Source organism: Streptopelia decaocto, assembly GCF_964273445.1.
Source record: "Streptopelia decaocto genome assembly, chromosome: 3".
NCBI lineage: Eukaryota > Metazoa > Chordata > Aves > Columbiformes > Columbidae > Streptopelia > Streptopelia decaocto.
Window position 1 is genome coordinate 120,906,169 of NC_138656.1, and position 18,861 is coordinate 120,925,029.

Genomic DNA, 18,861 nt, shown 5'->3' on the forward strand with positions numbered 1-18,861 from the left:
AAACGCCTTTGGAGTAACCTCCTATTGAACCGGCACTTCGAACCGTGTCTACGTCTTCCAAGAGGAGTTTTGGACGCGCCTGAGGACCAGGCCGGGCCCTTGCGAGGCTCAGACACGCTGAAGGGGCTTTTCTTCTGCTTTGAAAAATGATCAACACATCCCAGGCAGAGAAACTCAGAATTACCCTGTGCACACAGAATCTCGCCGTTTTCAGGTGGTGTCAAAGTACCACCTCCTCCCCCGGATCGGCCACGTGCTGCCACCCAATTCGTCAAAGCAGCGTTAAAACAGAACTTGATAGTGTGTTTCCCACATTCTTCACACAACAGCCGCCATACACAAAACCAGGCTACACCACGCAGAGCAACAGCCAAAATGCAGCAAGAAATAGCGATAACCGGGCTCCTTCGAGGGAGAGGGGAGAGAATGGGGAGAGAAAACCCAGAACAGAGGGGCCGCTGGGGTGCAGGGCCCTCCATGTCCCATCCCAGGGATCCAGGACCCTCCGTGTCCTATCCCGGTGATCCAGGACCCTCCGTGTCCCATCCCAGGGATCCAGGACCCTCCATGTCCCATCCTAGGGATCCAGGACCCTCCGTGTCCTATCCCGGTGATCCAGGACCCTCCGTGTCCCATCCCAGGGATCCAGGACCCTCCGTGTCCCATCCAGGGTGCAGGACCCTCCGTGTCCCATCCTGGGATCCAGGACCCTCCATGTCCCATCCGGGGTGCAGGACCCTCCGTGTCCCATCCCAGAGATCCAGGACCCTCTGTGTCCCCATCCTGGGGATCCAGGACCCTCCATGTCTCCATGCTGGGGATCCAGGTCCCTCCATGTCCCATCCTAGAGCTGCAGGACCCTTCTTGTCCCCATCCTGGGGATCCAGGTCCTTCCGTGTCCCATCCGGGGTGCAGGACCCTCTGTGTCTCATCCGGGGGATCCAGGACCCTCCGTGTCCCATCTGGAGTGCAGGACCCTCCGTGTCCCATCCGGGGTGACGGGTGCGGGTCTGGGTCAGTGGGGACGGGCTCCGAGAGGTTCTGTTGCTCCAGCCCCATATTTCACACACCAGGACTTGGCTCCACAGCTCTACAGGCAGCTCAATAAATGACAAAGGTATTTAAATGGTGCTTTTGGTGTCTCAACTTCTGTTCTGAACACCTACCAGGAACGCCAAGGAAAACAGTGAATTTATTCAAAAACCTGCAATTTATGGCAGGAAATCCCTGTAGGTGTCTCTGACGCTGGCTCACGAGATGGCGCACGGCTGCTCCGGCCACGGGGACGCGAAAGCGCTTTGGAAGGAGCTGCCAGGACGTCATCCACGGGGACCTCTTGGTTTCTGCCGCATTATGTCCCCCCAGGGTTGATTCAAACAGGCGCTAAGGTCACAAAGGACAACGACCACCACGCTCCATGTAACCCAGGCGATGAAATTTAGCACAGGGATTTGGAGATCAAGGCCAGACACCGGAGCCGGGGGCCACGGGGGAGCCGCCGCGGCCCCAACACTCGGAACAAGCTCTGATTTCCGCAGAGCCCGGCACAGGACAGGAGGACGGGCGTCCGTCTGAGCAGAAATCCACACGCTATAACGACCCGGGGAAGCCAAACGCAGCCCAACAGCAGCGCACGATGGTCACTGTGACAGCAGAGAGAGCGGAAACGTCTAACACCTGCATTTAAAGAGAGACCCGAGGGGAGGAAGAGCCAGCGAAGGGGCTGCAGGAGCGGGAAGAGCCCTTGGGGTGTGTGTGCTGATGTGAATTCCTTAAAAAACATGCATCGAAATCTTCATCGGGAAACTTAAAGCAAACAGGTGGAAGAACGTCTGGGAGTGTACGAATAGGTGACTTGAACAGAAACGAACGTGAACGCTTCAGCACCTGCTCTGCAGTGAGGTTATCGGAACCCAGCACGAGCCGCAGGGACCAAGAGCTGGAATGGACGAGTGATACTGATCCAGCGCAGCTCCTGAGCCGGCCCGAAGCAGCACTGCCCGGGAAGGGAAACGCAGCAAAGGTGGATATGGCCCATGGCAGCGGCGGTGCAGGGCGGCAGAGCTGCCACCGCAACCAGGGGCACAGGGACACGGCAGAGCTGCCACCGCACCCAGGGGCACAGGGACACGGCAGAGCTGCCACCGCACCCAGGGGCACAGGGACACGGCAGAGCTGCCACCGCAACCAGGGACACAGGGACACAGCAGAGCTGCCACCACACCCAGGGGCACAGGGACACGGCAGAGCTGCCACCGCACCCAGGGGCACAGGGACACGGCAGAGCTGCCACCGCAACCAGGGGCACAGGGACACGGCAGAGCTGCCACCGCAACCAGGGGCACAGGGACACAGCAGAGCTGCCACCACACCCAGGGACACAGGGACGGCAGAGCTGCCACCGCAACCAGGGACACGGCAGAGCTGCCACCGCACCCAGGGGCACAGGGACATGGCAGAGCTGCCACCGCACCCAGGGGCACAGGGACACGGCAGAGCTGCCACCGCACCCAGGGGCACAGGGACGGCAGAGCTGCCACCGCACCCAGGGACACAGGGACGGCAGAGCTGCCACCGCAACCAGGGACACAGGGACACGGCAGAGCTGCCACCGCAACCAGGGACACAGGGACACGGCAGAGCTGCCACCAAAACCAGGGGCACAGGGACAGGGCAGAGCTGCCACCGCACCCAGGGACACAGGGACACGGCAGAGCTGCCACCGCAACCAGGGACACAGGGACACGGCAGAGCTGCCACCGCCCCCAGGGGCACAGACGTGGGGCTCAGGGACATCACAGAGCTACCACTGCAACCAGGGGGCACAGACGCCATCAAAGCAGCACCAGGGTCTGCACCAGCCCCCGACTGCCCCCCCGCCAGCACCTTCCACATGCAGGTTCCACACCCAGGATTCCGTTTCTATTTCCTTCACGTTTTCCTCCTGACCTCGACCCTTCAGCCGCCTCCGCGCGGTGCATCTCCCACCCGCTCCCCTTGCTGACGCCTCCTGACCGTTACTTCCTCCCCATCAAAATCCCCCCGCTCTCACCTTCCTCGTAACGCACAGACTCACAATTGCACCCGGAGGATTTAAACCACAGGTTAAAAATAAACACCTATAGGTACCGGTGAGTACTGAAACACAGATTTCTGGTGTGAATTTGTGAGATGGGTTGATTACACTGAACCTTGTCCGCACTATTCCCTCCTCCTCTACCTCATTTTCCTCTTGCGGTGAAGTGTCACAGCTCCACGGAGCGAAGTCACGTGTGGGCTGGGATGTCCCTCATCTCACACAAACAGGTGTGTTTATGGCTCCTCTAGAAAGAACGTCTGTTTTGGTAGGATGTTGGCATGTCCCGGGTGTTCTGGTGCAAACGTACCCGTTCCTGGAACAGCAACGGGCAGCACCGGCTGCCACGACCCACCCGCTCACACCGGTGAACAGCTCCCAGAGCTGCCTGCGGCCGAAACTGCGGCTGGAGCGGATCTGGGATCTCCAGAGCTCTGAAAGGCCAAACGCAAGAAAGCGAATGTACTGCACCCGTGCCAGAGGAACACGGGGAGCGGACGGCGGCAGCGGGGTCAGGCACTCCCGCAGGAGCGGTGACGGGACAGCGGGAAGGGAATGACATAGAGAGGAACGTGGACACGGGAACGGCGGATGAAAGAGGCTGGGAACTGTCAGATGGTACGTTAAGCTAACCGAGCAAATAGCACTGCGGGTGACAGAACCTGAGCAGCAGTGACACAGCCACGGCGGCAGAGCTGGGCACGGGACACGTCCTGCGAAACATCAGCACCTGCAAACCACCTGGTGCGGCTGACAATGGGAAACCCAGCGGGGACGAACGGGGCCGTCGGTGCGCTGGAGGCAGCAAATCCAGCCAACAGGCAGGAAGAGCCGCGGGGGCCGGGAGCAGCGGGTGAGCAGTGACAGCAGGAGACGGACACACGTCCAGGTTAGAGTTAGTGGAAATAAATCCTCCTCGACAGGAAGAAGTGGGGTTTAATGGTGGCCGGGCGGGTGACACGAGACCCCTTTCAGCTTCGTTTCTCAAGTTGCAAATAGTTTTGCGTTTAGGCTGTAAGAACGTGTTTCACCTGAGCAAATGTAATGTCTACAGGCTCCGGGCTCCTCAGCTGTAGAAATCAGAAAAAAAAGAACGCGATATTTTGTTGTATTATAGGTAGCAAATACAGCGACTGCTTTTACAGGCCAGGATTTCTGCTTCAAAGAGCCTTGTTGGCCCAAAGGAGAGGACAGAGGTTCCTCGGCGCGAGCGCCCTGTCTGCGCCCATGTCCCTCGCGCGCCCGCGGGCTGTGACGGGACAGGGACACCTTCCAGCCCTTTGGGACAAACCAGAACGACCCGCCCACGTTTTCACGCAGTACATACACCAACCAGACAAACACAAAACGCACCGAAATTCTGACGTGGATCCGCAACGTGAAAGATGCTGCACAACCCACAGGCCGCTGAGAAAACAAGTGACATAGAAGGCTATCTAAAGAGGGAAATACCTAATTAACCTAATTGGGGACAGGCTGTCTTTGGGAACAGAATTACTGAAGGAGGAATAGTGCACATCGACCACAACAGGAGGAAAAACATCTATTCCCAAAGTAATTTAATTTAGAATAAATTAGCTAAAACAAATAACATTGGATGGGCTTGGCCTAGTCTGACAGAGGAGACGTCACCATCATTTATTTAGGAAGGCTCATTGGCTGCAGAGACCGGAGAAACACTGTGTTTTGCTGTATCACAGGTAACAACCAGGCAGAACTGCCCCGAAACTGCCGCTCTGTGCCCGTCCCAGGAAACGTCCGGAACATTCACCTCCCGCGTCTGAACCCGCACGGCTGAACGAACACGGCACCCGACCAGCCCGTTCCTTTGGAAACCCGCGTTTCGCCAGATGAACATCCAAGTGGAAATGTTACCTACGTAAACATGGACGAACCCTGAGCGGACGCGGCGCCAGCGCCGTCCTGTCCCCACAGCCCCCGCACCAGCACAGCCCTCCCTGACCCCGTTCTGTGCACCGCGCTCTAGCGCCGTGCGAAACGCAGTGCGGACGTGGGGCCTGCGGGGCCGGGCGCCGCGCTGGAGGGGCCCCGACCGCAGGGCACGAGGAGGGAGGTTCCACGGGGACGCGCGGGGCTCCGGAGCAGCACCGGGGCTCCGGAGCAGCACCGGGGCTCCGGAGCAGCACCAGGGCTGAGCAGCAGCACCGGGGCTGAGCAGCAGCACCGGGGCTCCTTCGGCTGCTCCTTTTCACTTCTCAGGGTGCGCGACCAGTGAGCTCAGGCACGAAACCCGTGTTCTTTCGGCTCAGCCGTATTCCCAACACAACCATTGCCAAAGGGAGGTTATTCTCATGTTCTTAGCGGCAGGAAATCACAAGAAGAGGTTTCTATCCTGCCCCACCATGTTCATGGTGTCCTGGAGGAGCGAGAAGCTCTGCGGTGCAGCTGGTCCCGTCCTGGTTTGGCACCACTTGTGCCATGGACGGCCACAAGCACAAGAACCACAGAATTACCAAATCACAGAGGGGTTTGGGTTGGAAGGGACCTTGAAGACCATCCTAGAGAGACCCAAACCCTCCTAGAGTGACCCAAACCCTCCTACAGAGACCCAAACCCTCCTACAGAGACCCAAACCCTCCTACAGAGACCCAAACCGCCTGTGTGTGCATCTGCACCAAACAGATCAGAACTGGAGCACGGCTGGTTTGCACAAGTATATTAGTACAACCCAAATTACACCTGAACTCCTCCTTTTATTGAAAACATTACGAGGAAGCACATGAAAACAGCTTTTCACGCTATGTACATTAATCAGTACAGACTTCCACTGAGGTTCTGTGTTACCTCCACCTGCTCCCATAGCTATATCTAATCTAGACCTATGTATATCATCTGTGTCTATATCTGATCTATATCATCTTTATCTACAGGAAATCCCACAGAAAGCAACTTCCTAATGGTATGCGGATGCAATTAAAAAGTGGCAGAGGCCTCTTTTCCAACACAATCAGGTGCAGGTATCCTTTTACTATTCCTTCCAGCTTTGCCTTCGAGTAAATTCATCTGTATTTGCTCCAGTTCTTGGAGAAGGAAAGTGAAACAAAACCCCTCCCTCTGGTCTCAGTCTGCTGGAGGAAGCTGGAGGATTCCACCATGAAGAAAGAAGGTCTAATGAAGGTACAAACAAACGTAACGTGCTCTTCAGCACGGGCAGGATGTGGCACGACACCTTTGCTCACACTGCAATGTCACCATCACAGAAATCAGACAGATTTCCAGCAAATGCTACTGAGTTTACTGACGCCCCGTCATTCTCCTCCAGCACTGAGGACATCGACAGGCGGGTTAAACCCCCTCCTCCCTGTTTTCAGGATGAATTGTGTGTCCCCAGACAGGCAAGCGGAAGTTCTAACATCTTCACCCATCGTTTTCCAGGTGTATAAACCACAGTGGGTTTAGGACCAAAGTGAGCTTTCCCGAGGAAGCCGGTCCACTGGCCGTGCTGGTTTTGAGCAGCGCCAGCGCACCGAACCGCGGCTGCGGCACCGTCCAGCGGCACGGGCAGCCCGGCCACCAGCCTCTGTCCCACCGGCCGTGCTGGTTTTGAGCAGCGCCAGCGCACCGAACCGCGGCTGTGGCGCCGTCCAGCGGCACGGGCAGCCCGGCCACCCAGCCGCTGTCCCACCGGCCGTGCCGGGGCCACCGGGATCCTCTCCACCACGGACCAACCCAGAGCAACAGCAGCCGCAGTAAATCTCGGGGAAAACACTGTAATCAGGCATACGCGAACTGACAGAACAGAAATACAAGACATTTCCGAAGGGGGAGAAACCTGTTTCTCTTCCTCCCCTGGCTCTGTTATTAACTGCTGACACCTGCGCCGTTTCCAGGTGTGAAGAACCGCAGGACACACAGACACAAACACGACTCTGTGCTGACAGATGGGTGATGGATGAGCCGCCAACGCTCCAGCGGCTCCCTCAAAACTCTCAGAAATATGAATATTGTACCATTTCGGGGGGGGACATGCTGGGACAGACCCAGGGGCTCTGGAGCGGAGGCAAGCGCACGTGTTTGAGCTTTGGTGCTCAGTCCAGGGCCCCAGCCCCGCGACCAGCTGCTCCGGGGGTCCCGCGGCACCTGGGGACCCTGACATGTCACTCTACACAAGGCTGAAACGCCTCCCGCCCAGGCAGATTTCCACGTGCGACAACATGTAACGTCGCAATCAGAGCCCGTCTCTCCCTTCCCCACTAAACTAAACAGGTAACACATTGTGTGATGGAAAGCGACCCAACCCCGTCGCTGCCACCGCCACCGGGTGTTTTGCAAAGGACCAAGACGATCAGAGGAGATTTTGGCTTTCTAAAGGTACGTTCTGGCTGGGCTGTGCCACCCCTCCCTTCTGCAGATGTCTCACCACACAGCAAACCGTGGGCAGGGGACGACCCCAGGGCTCATTCTGCACAATCGCGTTGTTTCTTTGGTGTTTATTCCAAATTCCACCTGTTTTTCTCGCCTTGGCTGGGGATGGTATCTGTAAGGTACGTGTGTGACAGAGCTCTGCACCCTGAACTGCCCCCGTGCAGCCTTCGAATCTGGAGCAATGACACTGCACAGAGTACAAGAACGTTCTGGTTTTCAATGGGAAGTCAGTCACCTGCAGTCGCGTGTTTTTCAGGCTCAGTGCTGCTGCAGCCAGCTGGTCTGCTGATGGTGACAACTGTGACCAGGACCGGTCTGGGTGGCTCAACTGGCCTGTGTCGACATTTTGTTCCCATCCAGCCCGTCCTGATGTTCCCACTCGGCTCCCGCACGGCGCAAGGCCTGAGCTACCAAACCAGAAGCGAGTCCCACCAGGAGCTTTCCACGCGGTCTCGGTAGCTGGTGATTGTGGGTGCGTGGAGGCAGACGACATTCCTCGTGTCCAAACGGGTCTGGTGGCTCAGGGTCCTTGTTTCTGAATTGCATCTGCTCTATCTGATCTTGTCTGGGCCAGCGGGCAGCAGAGACCTCCCTGCCTCACCCACACAACGGTGCTCCAAGCCCATGGGTGCTGCTGATTCTAAAGCCCTGTTGCTGATTCTATCGAGTCAAAACGCTCATCTTGGTAGCACTGCTGAAAAGCTATTTACGTCTCCCTTGCTCACTGCGGTTCCTACACCCAGGATTTCCGTGTTTCTTGGGATCAAATCCAGATCCCTGGCCATCTTGCCCACAGACTCTTCAGCTCTGCCGTCGGGACGGTCTCTGCTCCCCAGGGCTCCCAGACCTTTGCAGCCCACACGAGCAGAAGAGAACGGGACTGGAAGGCCAGAGCGGGCCCAGGTTTGGCTGTCAGGTGCAGTTCTGGTTCACACACCAAAAAGAGACGAGTCCCAGCTCACCTGTGCCAGGCAGAACCCAGCAACGAGGCCTCAGGCTTGGAGCAGGGGGATATATTCAACCTTCTGCAGCGGGAAGAACGTTACCAGGTGAATTTTACAACAAAAAAGGAAGAGTTTTCTTACACAGGTCATAACTGCACCGTAGAACTCACTTGTGGGGGCTGGATTCCTGAAGCAGAGCTCTGTATGTACTGTGGGTCAGGAACTGAACCGCTGGCTGCTGCGCGATGGCAGCAAGTGCAAAAACCAAGGGCAGAACTTGATTACCGACCGATACGTGTTCTCCTGGCGGTTCTGCGGTGTCCCCGTCCCAAAGGAACAGAACAGGTAGGCGAGGCCCTGACGCAGAGAACAGCAGCGTAACTGGCAGGTGATGATGTGACAGACATACCCCGAATGAGACTCTGCATGTCGACATGGGGAAAAAAGGAAGAAGAGAGAAAAAAAGGGAAAAAAATGGAAGAAGAAAGCTGTTTCCTTAGGTAGAATGAATGCACTTTAGAATCAATACTGGTCCGTGGCAATAAAGCCAATGCTGGTATCTTCTCGTTTGCTCTTTTAGCAATGAAGTATTTGTTCCTGTGCGCTGGAACAGGACCAGGATCAGGGAGGATCCCTCCGCTCCATGGGAGACGATCCTCCGCAATATCAGTGTATTCCGCACAAGCCTGTCTCCCAATATCTGCAAAGCAGGACCATGGAGCTCCTTGCTTGGATAACCCTGACTCCAGTCCCGCGGCCCCTTCCTCCAGCTCACACCGATTCTTCTTGATAACACGGCAGACACAGCCTGAGAAAGGAAGAAAGGAACCTTGGCAGGGAGAAGCCGATGGACGGAGGGGTCCTGGGACCACGTGGCTCCGTGGGACGAGCGGCACCATCGCTGCCCGTGACCAGCATGGAGGGGAGAGCGAACCCGACGGCGTCGGGACCGTCCCCACCGGCCGCTGAGGTGGCTTTTTTAAAATATGAATTGTCCAGCTTGGGTGAAGAAAATGGGCAAAGGGGGTTAAACAAAGAGGCGGACGCTCAGGCGGGAGCTGCGCCGCTCCCTCCGTGAGGCCTGTTCTGCTGGAGCACCCGGTGGGTGCTGCTCTCGTGTGCCCTGAGCACACGTGTGCACAAAGCAGGGCCTGCTCCGACACACCTGAACACAACTGTTGTTGGCACTACGGAGAACGAACCTGGACCCCAAGCAGAGGCTGAAAGTGGAGCCGATACAGGAGACCTTGTGCTTGAAACCCAACCAACCAGACGATGTTACGGCTCACGCTGCTTAAGGACAATCTCTAATTCAGCAACAGGTGTGTTTCATAGAATCACAGAACAGCCCAGGTTGGAAGGGACCTCACAAGGTGATCTGGCCCGGCCTTTCGGGTCAAGGGAGCCTGGATGTGATGATCCAGCACCCTGCATCCTGCAACCTGCAGCCATGGGGACCCTCTCACTGCCCACAGAGTCACATAGTCATTGCACCCTGACATACTTTTAACACGGCCAGTTCCAACCTGCACACACAACTGGCTTCTTCGGCAAGGAAAGGAGGAGAGCACAAGGACGTCTGCTCCATCCGGCTCGCAGGCAGCTCTGGAAACCCAGGAGTGCCATCTCGGCACTGGAACAGTGACACCGCTTCCCATCCCATGCAGGGAACAGTCATTCACTCACGGCTTGGGCAAGCAAAGTCTGCAGGGAACCAGGGAACCTGGCACATCTCAAAGAGAAAGAAAGGTGCAAATACGGGGTTCAGGTAGTTTATGCACGTTTACATATGTACATCCATACAATAACTTACGTATATAGAACCGAGTAAACATAAACCCAGATTCAACTCAAAGCGAAGTGCCTCCCATAGACACGGGTGACCTGACAGGCTCTGGGAGCTGCGTGCGGTGTGAGAACACGGGGTAACAACGGCCACGCGGCTCGACCGCGTGTGCACAGAACGACCCGTGTAAGCGCAGCAGCCCGTGGTACGAGAGCAGCCTGCCCAGAGCAGCTTGGCAAGTAACGCTCCACTGAAAAGGAAAACAAGATCCTCTCCAGTCTCTTCAGACATTCCTTCAGTCGCACTCATGTCATACACCTATTCCAACACGAGAAAACGCTCCTCAGAGAGAACAAAACGAAGCCCTGCAAACGATTCCTCACCTTATGAAAGCTGTGTGTGCATTCTGAAGTGGCGGCGTTATGTGAAATATGCTACAAGAGCCCTGGTGATATTCAACATTCACCCCACGTCGTGTGCTCTTCCCCTTTGGCAATGAAGAGCCGCCGCTGCGGGCACACGTACCTTTTGGTGGGCGTGGGTGCTCCCGAGGACACGTGGGTCACCGCGGCGTCGTTCATGTTGGTCAGAGGCCGAGGAGGACTAGGAGAGAAATAGGGATTCCAGTCAGTGATTTAAAACCCAAAAGCCGCAGAAGGAACCAAGCAGAACCGTGGGGAGAAGGACGTGGCTGTCCCTGGGCCGACGTCGGGCCGGGAGCACAGCGGGCGCTGCTCCGCAGACGCCTGAGGAGCGAGGGCTGCTCTGCTCTCACTGCTTGTCACAGCTCCTGGGTGACACTAAAACCAAGGCAAACCCAACATTTGTCATGACACAAGGACCTCTGGCATCATCCAGCAGCTCAACAAACATAGGAACCATTCCGATTAGGGCAATTATTTGAAACGCTTAAAGAAATTAAGCAAATATTTATTATACCAAGCAATCATTTACACGACCACCATGTATACCATCTGTTTGATTTTTATTTTAACAAGTTATTTGGAAAAAAACAAATGGATAGAGTCTAATGTTCCTTACTGCTCTATAAAATACAACCACGGGCCCTGCTCCCGGTATTTGCATTTCTGAAGGCTGAAAGTCCCCGATGGCGCCGGCCGTGGCTGCGCCGGGCCCGGGGACACGGTTTGCTCACAGGGGACATCCCAGGCAGCTCTGCCCTGAATCCAAGCGCTGGGAGAGGAGAACTGCAGCCACTGCTATGGCAGAGGCAATATTTGCCCACATTTACCCGCCAGTGACCCAGCTGAGGTTCCACAGGAAGGTGTCCAGGGGTTGGAATGTCTGCACAGAAGGAGACTCCACAACCCCCTGGGCAGCCTGGGCCAGGCTCTGCCACCCTCACCCCCAACAAGTTGCTTCTCCTCTTCCAGTGGAACCTCCTGTGTTCCAGTTTGCACCCATTGCCCCTTGTCCTGTCCCTGGTTGTCACCAGAAGAGCCTGGCTCCATCCTCCTGACACTCCCCCTTTCCATATTGATCCCCAGCAATGAGTCCCCCCTCAGTGTCCTCTTGTCCAGCTCCAGAGCCCCAGCTCCCTCAGCCTTTCCTCCCACGGGAGATGCTCCACTCCCTCCAGCATCTCGGTGGCTGCGCTGGACTCTCTGCAGCAGTTCCCTGTCCTGCTGGAACTGAGGGGCCACAACTGGACACAAGATTCCAGGTGTGGTCTCCCCAGGGCAGAGCAGAGGGGCAGGAGAACCTCTCTGACCTACTGACCACCCCCTTCTAACCCACCCCAGGTCCCATTGGCTTCCTGGCCACAAGGGCCCCGTGCTGGCTCATGGTCACCCTGCTGTCCCCAGCTCCCTTTCCCCAATGCTGCTCTCTGACAGGTCATTCCCCAACTTACACTGGAACCTGGGGGTTCCACACCAGACAGCGCCGGACTCGCACGGATCCAAACTGAAGAAAGTGCCACGTTCCCTGCGCGCTTCCCTGGAACGGGGTCTCATTCTCCCCAGGTTTGTATTTGCCGTCACCTCCACACCCACCTCCCATTAGATGTACTGCGGACAGGACTGGAATGAACTCTTGCCAGCCGGTTTCCAGGCGGCCGAACACTCCAACCTTACTCCATTTAACAGCTTCCAGAGCGCAGTAATCCCGAGAATCAACCAAGCGCTAAAACTCAAATCCCCTGGATGTCAAACACACGGAATCACACGCAATGTGCTCCCGGTAGGTCCCAGGCTGTCCCCGCTCCGGGCGGGATCGCAGCGCACAACGCTTCAGCCTCAGTCCTCGCTCAGGACGGGTGCGCACAGAAAGAATAATTCTGCATGTTTAATGTTAATGTTGCTCTAAATATAACATTACACCGAGAAGTGATTTGGTCATAAGATACTGAATGAATGTGCTCCACTAGAAAAGGAACTTCTTGCTGTACAGAAAAGCAGAAACAGGATTCTAAGGCGCTGGAAAGCCAACAGATGTGTCACAGGGCCATGCTTGGAAGCCATTCCTTTTGCTGGTGGAAATGCAGAGTTGCTGTGGTGAGAGCAGTCACTGAGCAGCGCTGGCCCACGGCTCCCGAGCTCAGGGTGCTCTGTGCACACCCCACGAGCCCTTCCCGAGGATTCCCCGGTTCAGTGGCTCCCGAGCTCAGGGTGCTCTGTGCACACCCCGCAAACCCTTCCCGAGGATTCCCCGGTTCAGTGGCTCCCGAGCTCAGGGTGCTCTGTGCACACCCCGCAAACCCTTCCCGAGGATTCCCCGGTTCGGGTTCTGCCGCACCCGCAGAACCGCGCGGCTGAGAAACAGCCACACGCAGCAGCTTTTGCGAACAAAACTGTATGTTCAGCACCAGTGTCACAATCCCTGTGTTGTGAGCTGGGCATCCACCAGACACAGACAACAGCCAGCACGAGTTTTCACACAACTCAGTTTACTTTAAACAACCCATTTGCACGAGGGCACGTTTTCCATGACCCCACAGAAGCTCATGCACGTGGGTCTGCTCCTCTGAGTGGGGGCTGAGGTGTTATTCTATTACAATACTGCTTTAGGGAAGCAGATCTAACTCACCACTTGCAATCTGGTTTTAGCAGCATTATGAGAAATTTCCACAGGCTCATTCCCGTTCTGTAAACACCAACGTCCACAACTTTCCAGCTAAATCCCCGCTAACAGTGATAAAGGCAAAGAAAAAATTAAATAGGAACATCTGGTTAAAAGACTCTACCTGCGCAGTCTTGTTTTCTTGATTATGCACAATAAAGCCTCTCCCTGTGCAGAGGATTTGGTGAGGCTGCTTCTCCATCTCCAGGTGACATGTTCACCAAGCGGCAGCCCCGTGAGACGCCGTGTGTGCCTGGGTAAGCGCAGGAGGAAGCAGGAGCACGCTGAGTCCTGCTCACAGCACACACAGCAACAGGAGCCCTTTGCGGAACCGGGACCTGCGGTGCAGCTCAGCCCCCTTCTACCCAGCCTCTGGTTTTGGAACAGAACTGAATTCCCATGCTCAGGGCAGTTGGCACCTGCTGCAGCCAGTCAGTGTAACAGCGAAAAATAGAAAACATATTGAATTGGCTACAGAGAAGAGGATATTGTTGCCTGGGGAATCTCGCCGGAAAGCGGAACCATCCAGACTCCCGGGACAGGACAAAGCCCAACGCATCGCTGGCAAAGAGCTCGGGAGAGGCGCCAGGAGCAGCTCCTGTCCTGCCCACCATGCGCTGAGACAGCAGCACAAGCAGGGACACGGGTGCGCGTCAGGAACACCCACCGCCTCCTGCCAAACATCTTCTCTTTCCTCGGTTACATTGGTCAGGTTTAAGGTGGAGTTAATCAGCCCGGGTGCTCTCGGGACAAAAAGCTCCTAAATAAAGCAGCGTCTGCAGAGAAACGTGACGGTACCTGGGCCTGGGAAAAGCTCAGAGGCCACAGCGCTGAGAAATCAGGCTCCTCAACTCTCTAGTCACGCTGCTTACAAAAGGTGACACGAGCCAAGGAGCCGGGAGGGCAGGGACCAGCCCGCGCCGGGGAGCATGGAGAGGACACGGGTGATCCTGTTCCCAACACACATCAGGACACACGGGCGATCCTACTGCCAACACACATCAGGACACGGGTGATCCTGTTCCCAACACACATCAGGACACGGGCGATCCTGTTCCCAACACACATCAGGACACGGGTGATCCTACTGCCAACACACATCAGGACACGGGTGATCCTGTTCCCAACACACATCAGGACACGGGTGATCCTACTGCCAACACACATCAGGACACGGGTGATCCTGTTCCCAACACACATCAGGACACGGGCGATCCTGTTCCCAACACACATCAGGACACGGGCGATCCTGTTCCCGACACACATCAGGACACGGGCGATCCTGTTCCCAACACACATCAGGACACGGGCGATCCTGTTCCCAACACACATCAGGACACGGGCGATCCTGTTCCCAACACACATCAGGACACGGGTGATCCTGTTCCCAACACACATCAGGACACGGGTGATCCTGTTCCCAACACACATCAGGACACGGGCGATCCTGTTCCCAACACACATCAGGACACGGGCGATCCTACTGCCAACACACATCAGGACACGGGCGATCCTGTTCCCAACACACATCAGGACACGGGTGATCCTGTTCCCAACACACATCAGGACACGGGTGATCCTGTTCCCAACACACATCAGGACACGGGCGATCCTACTGCCAACACACATCAGGACACGGGCGATCCTGTTCCCAACACACATCAGGACACGGGTGATCCTGTTCCCAACACACATCAGGACACGGGTGATCCTACTGCCAACACACATCAGGACACGGGTGATCCTGTTCCCAACACACATCAGGACACGGGCGATCCTGTTCCCAACACACATCAGGACACGGGCGATCCTGTTCCCAACACACATCAGGACACGGGCGATCCTACTGCCAACACACATCAGGACACGGGCGATCCTGTTCCCAACACACATCAGGACACGGGTGATCCTGTTCCCAACACACATCAGGACACGGGCGATCCTGTTCCCAACACACATCAGGACACGGGCGATCCTGTTCCCAACACACATCAGGACACGGGCGATCCTGTTCCCAACACACATCAGGACACGGGCGATCCTACTGCCAACACACATCAGGACACGGGCGATCCTACTGCCAACACACATCAGGACACGGGCGATCCTACTGCCAACACACATCAGGACACGGGCGATCCTACTGCCAACACACATCAGGACACGGGTGATCCTACTGCCAACACACATCAGGACACGGGCGATCCTGTTCCCAACACACATCAGGACACGGGTGATCCTACTGCCAACACACATCAGGACACGGGCGATCCTGTTCCCAACACACATCAGGACACGGGCGATCCTGTTCCCAACACACATCAGGACACACGGGTGATCCTGTTCCCAACACACATCAGGACACGGGTGATCCTGTTCCCAACACACATCAGGACACGGGTGATCCTGTTCCCAACACACATCAGGACACGGGCGATCCTGTTCCCAACACACATCAGGACACGGGCGATCCTGTTCCCAACACACATCAGGACACGGGCGATCCTACTGCCAACACACATCAGGACACGGGCGATCCTGTTCCCGACACACATCAGGACACGGGCGATCCTGTTCCAAACACACATCAGGACACGGGCGATCCTGTTCCCAACACACATCAGGACACGGGTGATCCTGTTCCCAACACACATCAGGACACGGGCGATCCTGTTCCAAACACACATCAGGACACGGGCGATCCTGTTCCCAACACACGGGTGCCTCTGGGGAGCCCTCAGTGTCACTGAGCCCGGCTGGGTCAGGCCGTGCTCCCGGCACCCACGGACCGTGCAGCAGGTGCACAAATCAACAAAACCCAACAGAAATAACCATACATAAACCCTCCTCTCTGGGGAGGGCTCCAAAACGGGGCCATGAGCATCCTCTGCATGCGCACAAAGGTGGGACGGAACAACACCAGGACGCCAACATTTAGGAGCCGTTTTAAACTAATTACTCACCCACCTAGTTTTATTTCTTTTTTACACACAGGTCACAAAGTGAATTGTGAAGCTAAAATACCTTGAGTCATCTTTCCAGAAGGTGCCGCAAGCTGAGCTCCCCAGCCCTGGGACCTGCTTACCTTCCGTTACCTTTTCCAAACACACTCATGTGCACGCTCCCTCTGTCTCTAAGTGTCTGCTTTGGGCTGGAAACAAGATAGTGGACTAAACAGCATTTTGGTCCAACCCAGGATGGATGATACTTTGTTCTTCGACTTACCATCATCTTGCTAAACATGTCAACAAGCTTTTACAGGTAATGGCCATAATTCAATAAAATCAGCAAAGATCTGAACTTCTCTCTATCACTAGTATTTACTCTTATTAACTACTGTCTCCTACCTGTAGTAAAACCTACGAGATCCAGATGTAACTGAAGTTGCTGCCTCATCTGTTCTCAGTGATCTTGTCTAAATGTGACAGTAATCTTGTCTATAAAGGAGAAATAAGAAATAGATTAGTCATTGCTATTTTGTGTCGACAGTTTTCCCCAAGTCAACAACTTAGGCAGGAAAATCAATCATTGTGCATTCTGGAGAAAAGCACAATTAAGCCTCAGCCTAATTACTTGCTTGTCCCCCGTCAGATGTGGTCGATCAAGCTCCAGAACAAAACAAGGACAATTCTGAGCCTTCCAAAGCCTAAAACCTCCATGAGTAAAAGGAACTGAGTCTTGGGACTTCTTGCTGTGCTGGACAATCACCCTGCAAAGGGACTTTGACCAAAAAGCAGCAGTAACCAAAATTTACCCAAACGGTTCTGCCATCCAAGATCGGTCCCGTGTGGCAAAGCAACATCATTTATTTGATTCCATCAGATACCCATCAGTCTCCTTTGTTAGTTTGTCTAGAACTGAAGCTATTGTAGCAGCTGGGCAGCTGTGCATCTGCCAACCCCAGAGCTGCGTTCTGCCCTGGGACCGGGAACTTCTGAACTAGTTCAGACTCTACACCGGGTATTATGAGTGGTTCTGCCGTTCCTCAGGAACCCACCGACGGTCCAGCTTGTGCTTTTTGTGCAAAGAGAACTACAAAGAATCACAACTAAGACTGGACCAGCCCGAGGCACAAGTCAAACAATATATTATATATATACTAAATATATATTATATATGAAACTGAAAAATCACACTGACACTACATCACACCACACTAGAGAGTGGTTGATTGTTGTTGTTATTACTACTACTACTGTTATGACTATAGTTATTCACAGGCACGCTGGTGGAGCTTTTGGGAGGTTTTGCGGGTGTTCCGGGGTGCCCAGCCGCAGTCCCAGGTCCCCGGTGGCACACACCACAGCCCAGACCTCGGCATCCAAAGAGATTTGCTTCAAGTCCACCAGAGGGACTGTAACACACGTCGCTGAGGACGCTGCACCAGTTCATCGCACCAACGAGCGCTTGGGCCACATTTCACTAAGCCCAGACTATCACCCGCTGCTGTCACAGCCTCCTCCCCTCACAGCAGCCCCGATCCTGTGGGTCTGAGCCGGGCAGAGCTCTGGGCCAGGGGCCTGCAGGCCCAGCGCTGCCCCCGGCACCCGTGCGGGAACAGAGCTGAGGGGAGACCTTCTGATCTCTGACCTGCCTGAGAGGACCTTGGAGCCAGGGGGGTCGGGCTCTGCTCCCCAGGAACAAGCACCAGGAGCAGAGGAAACGGCCTCAAGTTGCGCCAGGGGAGGTTGAGGTTGGATCTGGGAACAATTTCTTCCTGGGAAGATATCAAAGCCACACCACATTCAATTGTAAGTCTGCCAGAGGATGGGGTCTGATGAGCATCAACGGCCCCGGCAAACCCTGGCATCAGCGGTGGCGACAATCCCGAGTTAACCCATGAGTTCTGGCACTGCTTGAGCACCCTGCCCAGCATCCTGGAGCTGGCTCGTGCAGCTGGGTACCTGAGCTGACATTGCTGAGCTGGGAAGGCACCTGGTGAGGTGACCCAGCCCAGGTCCCTGCCCAGCAGAGGCAGAGCAGCCTGCGCGCTGCGCTCCTGAGACCCCCAGGGACGGAGACTCCCCCACGCTCTGAGCAACCCGTGTTCGAGTCCCCTCGCACACCCCAAATCAGCAGCTTTCCTTCACACACCCGAGGTGCGGAGCAGTCTGACCTGGGATGATGTGCGGGAGCAGCGCAGTCTGCACCGAGGTGCTCGGGGATCCCAGCAGGTCCCTTCCAACTCGAGATCATCCACCATCTGCGATAACAACCCACAGGTGCTCAGGAGGCAAGTGCTGAGTGAGCAGCTGGGAAGACCCGAACACAGAAGGTTCATTCACTTGGTAACGGCCTTTCAGGCCTGACTTCAGGCTGCTATCGATGAAACCAGCTCTAGGTTAAAGAATGTCTACAAGAGAAAGCTTAACCATGCTAGGCAAGAGAACATGGCGAACACACCAATACGTATTTCAGAGCTTTCTGTGCAAATGGCAAGGACAAGGAGCATAATGTGGGCTAGCGGCACAATACAGACATTAATCTCACCAGAAGAGGAGCGCTGGTGCGAGCACACAGGGACGCTGGAGCTCCGCAGGAGCACACAGAGCTCCTTTTAAACAAGATGAGGTGAAAACGGTTTGGAT

The 18,861-nt window shown here is 55.6% G+C and overlaps 1 protein-coding gene across 9 annotated transcripts in view; it reads right to left on the reverse strand.

Annotated features, from left to right (window-relative positions):
- The window catches only part of DTNB (dystrobrevin beta), a 171,105-nt gene that overhangs the window by 94,845 nt on the left and 57,399 nt on the right, over nucleotides 1-18,861 (reverse strand). For 8 of the 9 annotated variants that reach the window (XM_082047694.1, XM_082047692.1, XM_082047691.1 and 5 more), the window contains exon 11: nucleotides 10,718-10,795. In XM_082047694.1, coding sequence (XP_081903820.1) covers nucleotides 10,718-10,795 — 78 coding nt within the window. Of the gene's footprint in view, nucleotides 1-10,717; nucleotides 10,796-16,639; nucleotides 16,711-18,861 lie in introns of those variants that run through there. The other variant, XM_082047699.1, reaches the window with a different exon arrangement.